At 37.5% G+C, this 6,713-nt stretch overlaps 1 protein-coding gene across 2 annotated transcripts; it reads left to right on the forward strand.

The window, feature by feature from the left end:
* The first annotated feature begins 1,690 nt into the window (after positions 1 to 1,690).
* On the forward strand, positions 1,691 to 5,394 carry LOC104000579 (putative disease resistance protein RGA4). 2 transcript variants are annotated; one of them, XM_065086197.1, is made up of 3 exons: positions 1,693 to 2,091; positions 2,546 to 5,033; positions 5,123 to 5,394. In XM_065086197.1, exons 1-2 carry the CDS (start codon positions 1,857 to 1,859, stop codon positions 5,014 to 5,016), a joined length of 2,706 nt encoding a protein of 901 aa, XP_064942269.1. In that variant the 5' UTR covers positions 1,693 to 1,856; the 3' UTR covers positions 5,017 to 5,033; positions 5,123 to 5,394. The 2 variants fall into 2 exon arrangements, with proteins under 2 accessions (XP_009420934.2, XP_064942269.1); XM_009422659.3 differs by having other exon boundaries at positions 1,691 to 5,033.
* Positions 5,395 to 6,713: the final 1,319 nt, after the last annotated feature.

Consider the following 6,713-nt stretch of genomic DNA (forward strand, 5'->3'; position numbering starts at 1 on the left):
ATCTAACGAATGACGAGTCAATGTCATTTAGATGTGTGCTATTTTAACTTTACATCTACGTTTCCTTTAGCTAACAGTTACGTGCAATAATGTTGGATTTCTCATGGCGGCTTGGGCTTTAACTAGAGAGACACCAATTGTGTGGATGATCTCATGTGAATTCTACGAAAGTAATGTGTTCCACATGTTTGTTGTTTGTTTTCAATAATTTGATCTTACCTTTTTCTTAAGGGATTTTATATATTTTATCCTGATGACATATTTTGTCATTACAATTTTCAATAAGACATATATTTATGTCCCTCGTAATTTTCAATTATTTCTATCAATTTTCAAGAAGAATTTATGTCTCACTAAGAAATCAAGTTATTATATTTAGTGAACTCCAAGATTGTTGGGGAAGAAGAAAAATCTAATAATTAATAATTAAATAATAAATCAAAAAATTGATAGAATATATACATGATTATATATATATATATATGATTTTTTTTATTATTTATTAATATTATTTTATTATTCATATTCATCAATTCTTTCAGTGATTTAAGGAAAAAAATCTCTCGAATATAAAATGATAAAAGAGTATAAATCTATAATTTTTTAATATTAAATTTGAAAATTTTGCTCTAATTAATTTATTATTTTCTAAGAATCTTATATTACTAGATTCAACTATTTTTGTACTATAATAAGAGTAATAAGATCTATATCCATTGAATTTTTTTAGATAAACAATATATATTTAAAAATAGTCCTTGAATCTAATTTTTTTCATGTAAATTGAAGACTCTTATTTTTACAAAATAATTTTCTTTTATGAGTTTATATAGCATTTATAAACTCAAATGATTAAAGCTTTTTCTTTCTTTTATTGTTACTCAATCCTTGAATTGAATCCAATCCTTGAATTGAATCCAATTCTTGAGTTGTACCCAAAATATTATGAGTCTTTCCTATTTTAATTTTAATTCTTTCTAAATACATATACTAGTCAGCTCATTTAAGTTTCACTTATCCTTAATTTTTATTATAATAAATTTTAAATGAGTCAAACTAAGAAGAAATAAAATTAAAAATAAATTGTATAAAAAAGAACTCAACTATATTCTTGCCCAACATGCAATGTTCTTGAGGTTATAGTTTTGTTTGAATTCCTTAAATACTTTCACACTAAATTTTAATTAATTCTTTCATTAATATGTCAATCGATAACTTATCAACAAATTTAAATTGATCTTTAAAAATATTTCAGTGCGATAGTTATAAACTATAATAATGTCTAAATATTATTAGTAATTATCATAAAATTAAATTTTTTAGATTTTTTATCATTTATTCTAAGTACTTATTTTATAAAATTCTTAGTAGTTATGTTTATGATCCTTTTAATTAGTTTGATTTAAATCAAACATACCTTGTATAAATTATATATACTTAAATTATTTATATTAATTTAAGGATTGAAAAGATGAGATGGAAATGGTAAGATCGAACCAAAGAATTTGATAATAAGATTTTGATAGAATAAATAAATCTTAATTTATCAATGATTCTTCTATACTAGAATTCCTAAGAATTAATTAAATAAGACTCGAAAAATACTTGACAATCATAACAAAATTTCTTTCTCGACAATGACTGCGAGCAAGCATTTCCAACTTAAGTTATTCTTTTGATGAAAATTCTATCATCATATGTAAGTGTGCTCGAGGAACCACCACTTGGGGCATCGAGTCTTCTTCCCGAGAGTGCCGAGGCCTTTTCCCTGTTCGTCCTGGAGAGATGGCAATGATTCTGGATACTTTCGTTTCGAGATACGTCGACGATGTGGCAACTTTCGTAGAGGGAGAGATATGCAAAGTGCTGGGCGTGAAGAAGAAGATCAAGGCGTTGCAGGAGACGCTGGAGACGATCAAATGTTTCCTCCAGCATGCCGAGCAGAAGAGCCGCAGCGGGGATCCCGGCATGGAGCTCTGGGTGAGGAAGCTGAAGGAAGTCATGTACGACGCCGACGACGTCATGGATCTGTGCGTGATGGAAGGGGGAAAGCTCTTGGAGGTTCGGGCGTCGACATCAGCCTCAGGGGCGGTAAGCCTTCCTTTAAGCTTCCTCTCTTCCTGCTTTCGGTGTACCAAATACCGCCATAAGATCGCAGGCCAAATCGAAGAAATCAATGATAGGCTGAAACGAATAGCGGCAGATAGCTCCATCCTTCGAAATCTACAGCCCCCAAGCCAACAATCCCACCCTAAAAAACTACCTCCACCACGTGAGACGTCTCCCTTGGAAGTTGAGGAGGACATTGTGGGGGAACAAATCGAAGAAGCTGCCGACGATCTAATCAATCGCATGTTGGAGAACACCGAACAAAAGTGTCGTGTTTTTGGGATTGTTGGAATGGGTGGAATCGGGAAAACTACTCTAGCAAGTAAAATATATAATGATGAAAGGATCAAAGCAAACATTCCTATCCGAAAGTGGTTGTATATCTCAAATGATTATTCGGAGATCAAGTTACTCAGAGAGTTAATTCGGTGTGCAGGAGGTGAAACCAAAGCAGAATCTTTTGAGGGAGAAAGCAGAGCAGAATTGGAGCCCAAACTTGCCTCGCTCCTTACTAAAAATTTATTTCTCGTGTTGGACGACGTGTGGAGTCCAAATGTATGGACTGATTTCCTGAGGAAACCACTAAGTCAAGGAGCAGGTAGCAGCACGATCTTAGTTACCACTCGAAACGAAACAGTGTTAAGAGGTATGAAAGCCAGCTATATGCACCAAGCTGAGAAAATGGATGATAACAGCGGGTGGATGTTGCTTGGGAAGACTGTATTCGCAGCTGGGGAGGAGGATGACATGCGTAGGTTGGAGGCAGTAGGTAGGAAAATTGTTAGAAAATGTGATGGACTACCTCTTGCTATCAAAGCTATTGCAGGGGTTCTAATTTCCAAGGACAGAAGCACAGCGGAGTGGGAACAAGTCCTCGAGAATGACGCATGGAGTACGAATCGGCAGATTGACGAAGAAGTTCCAAGAGCTTTGCACTTGAGCTATGAGGATCTACCATCTCATTTGAAACAATGCTTTCTTTATTGCTCGTTCTTCATGTGCGAGTTTTTTCATTACAATGATATTATTCGGTTTTGGGTAGCAGAAGGCCTTATTGTAGAAGCAGGAGGTAGGCTGATGGAAGATGTAGCCGAGGAGTACTATTGGGAACTAGTTTCGAGGAATCTTCTACAACTGGATCCATCGTTTGTAAACAGGAATGTGTTTTGTATGCATGACCATTTACGGGCGCTCGCTACACACTTGATGAAAGAAGAAGGACTTTCGATTACAGTTGGTCAGAGATTAAATATAAAAGCCAACGCTAAGATTCGTCGGTTGTTGATATCTAACATGGGAATAAAACTAGTACTGTCGGATCACATCATAGAAGAGAAATGTTTGAGAACTTTAGTGGTCAGAGACTCCCTCTCAACTACTACAATTGAGGATAACGTACTCGAAGGGTTACCAAATTTACGGGTATTGGATCTTTGCGATACATCAATCGAAAGAATTCCAAATTGCATCAGAGATCTATTGCACCTAAGATACCTAGATCTTGATAGAACAAAGATTCATGAGATATCGGAATCTATAGGGTGCCTTGTAAACCTTCAAACCTTGAATATCTCAGGATGTAAATATTTATACAAGCTTCCCATGACCATCACTAGGCTACACAATCTAAGGAGTCTCGTTATTGAAGACACTCCTTTGACTCATGTACCGAAGGGAATCGGGAAATTGATAAATATTAACAACCTCAATGGATTTGTGGTCGGTCATGACAATCCGACGAACGAGGTGGACGAGGTCGGGTGTGGATTAGAGGAGCTACAACATCTTTCCAAGCTAAGATATCTGAGCATATACAGGCTAGAGAGGGCAGTGACGGCAGCTTCGGCACTAGCGGAGAAACATTCTCTTAGGGAACTAATTTTAAGTTGGATGCCACCAGAAGATGGGGAAGATGGAGATGCCACTGATAGTGGTGAGGATAGAAGAGCAACAACATGGAGAAAGGAGGAGCAAATCCAGATGAGAGCCGAGAAGATATGCAATGAACTCTCTCCTCCTTCAAGCCTACGAACTCTTTTCATCGAACAATTCCCGGGTCGACAATTCCCAAACTGGATGATGTCGTCCTCCCTGGGCGAATCACTCCCTAACCTGGTCCAATTGGAGCTTTTGGTGTTCCCATCATGCACAGAGTTCCCTCCTCTGGGCATGCTGCCCTTGCTGAAAATTCTTCGGATCAAAGGAGCCAAAGCGGTCATGACCGTTGGGCCTGAGTTTCTCGGCCGCAGTTTCCCAGGAACTTGTGCATTTCCCAAACTTGAGTATTTGGTGATCAACGACATGCCCAACTGGGAAGAATGGTCACTATGCGGGGTGGAGGAAGGTGGTCACAGAACACACCTGAAGCTGTTTCCCAATCTAAATGAATGTTTTCTCGTAGACTGTCCCAAACTGAGAGCTCTTCCAGAAGGCCTATCCCACGCTACCAACTTGAAGGAATTGTGCATTCGGAGAGCTCACAACTTGAGACAAGTCACAAAGCTCCGCTTAAGTTACAAGCTGCTCGTCAGAGACAATAAGATGTTGAGCAGAATATCCAACGTTGCCATGAAGTATCTGAAGGTGATGGATTGCCCCAGTCTAGAGTACGTGGATAATCTCGACAAGCTGCAGCACGTGGTCCTGATATGTCCGGAACATATGGATCAGCTTCCTCAGTGGTTATCCCGCTTAATTGATCAACAGCGCCCTAATTCTGCACAATGGAGCTTCCGCAAACTTGAAGTGTACTGCAACATAGTGCTGCTAAGGAGCTGTCTCGAGGGCAACGAGCATTGGAACATCATCCAACAGATTCCAAATGTCCGAATTCAAACTAATTCCGAAGAATACATGCGATACATCAAGGATCCATATAAGTATGACACAAATGTACCTCCAGAATAAGGGCATTGGTCTTCCTTGTAAGTCATTTTTCTTGGTTCTATCCAATAACTTAGCTATATATGTGTGTGTATATATTCTCTTAATTCTTGTGTTGATTTCTTTGCAGGGTCAATGAAAGGTCTCTGCGCCAGTTTATGCTTCCTTTATATAATATTTTGCGAATAAAGGTATTTGATGCCAGGATTTAATTGTTTCATCTTTTTATTATTTATTTATGATAAGTTTTGATTAACATATGAATCACGGTATTTATTGAACTGTGGGTTGCTTGTATCAGATTATCTTTAAATTTTTCTGAGTGTGCGGTTGAAACATGATGGATCGGTTATTGATTAAATTATATAATTAATATATTAAGATCACTGTATGTTTATATTATTTTCTATGTTATTTGGATTGAAATATTGAGAATTCTTACGGAGTTGTTAAATCTATTGTGTATCCTATGGGTTGATGTATCATGAATTAGATTATGTGATAATTATGAAATCTACTTTATTTTGATTCTGCTCTTGCATTCAAAATCTACATAATTATAACTTTATATTATTCGTGACTTTTCGCTGGATTGGAAGCGTTACACACACCACATCATCTAACAGGTCAATAATGAATTCAGAAGCCACTCTCTTTGGTCATTGTGGTGTTGGGTTGCAGCAATCCTCAACTTCGTTCTCGTACCGACAGATGATCACCTTCTTTCTCGGTACATGGCATGGAATGCATTCCATGACCTCGTTCGAATACATATATATATATATATATATATATTCGTTCATTCGAAACCAGAAATTAATATGATTTGGCTGCTCTTAGTTATCCTTTGGAACACTTGTAAGCCTTTTATAGTGGTGAAAGTAAATATGTAAAGAATAAAATATAAATATAAATCAGATTTTTATAGTGGTTCGATCATCGTTACCTACATCCACTCCTGATTCCTCTTCACTTGAGGCCATTAGCTTCCATTACTGATCTTCTTTCAAGCGTGAAGATCAACTACCCTTTTACACCTCTCTTCTCCTTTTCAAAGGTTTAGGAGATAACCTTTTACAAGCACTCACTCCTCCCAAAACCGAATTCTAAACTTTAGAATTAGAGGAGGAGATTTCTCTAAGTGAATGCTACAGCGTTTTCCCACTTTTAAGTTCTCTGTACTTGTATTTGTTAACCAGGGATGAGAGGGATATTTATAGGCTCCAAATGGATTCAAATTTGGAGCCAAAACTAGTCTTTTCTCGGGTCTTCTGGGTACTGGCGGTACCATTGCCAGTGCTAGGTGGTATTATTGCCGACAGCACTAATACTATGCAATACCACCGCCTGACACACTATCACTGGGCGATAACATTGCTTAGTCTGGAGGTACCACCACTTGACACAGTCTCGAATACTGTGTCATCGACGATTCCACCTGTTGGGTCATTGTTTGGGCCTTTTACATGGCCCAACACAACCCAAACTTGACCCAATTGGCCCCTAATTGACTTGGCCTAATTCTAACTCAATCACACATAAAACCTACTTCGATCTACACAATTATTACAAAGCTAAACCAAATGTTATCTGACATGTCATTGGTTCATCGACGCCTTATCCGATTCTTCGGCGCATCATCATCTCTTACGACCATTGCCCAATCGACCAGTTGACCTCCGTAACTCCGATTTTCTTGATGTAATTTTCGCTCTTCTTGG

This window comes from Musa acuminata, chromosome BXJ1-10 (assembly GCF_036884655.1).
Source record: "Musa acuminata AAA Group cultivar baxijiao chromosome BXJ1-10, Cavendish_Baxijiao_AAA, whole genome shotgun sequence".
In the NCBI taxonomy this organism is placed as follows: domain Eukaryota; kingdom Viridiplantae; phylum Streptophyta; class Magnoliopsida; order Zingiberales; family Musaceae; genus Musa; species Musa acuminata.

Coding starts and splice junctions, on each gene's coding strand:
- LOC104000579 (XM_009422659.3), top strand. CDS start 1,786: ATGGCAATGATTCTGGATACTTTCGTTTCGAGATACGTCGACGATGTG.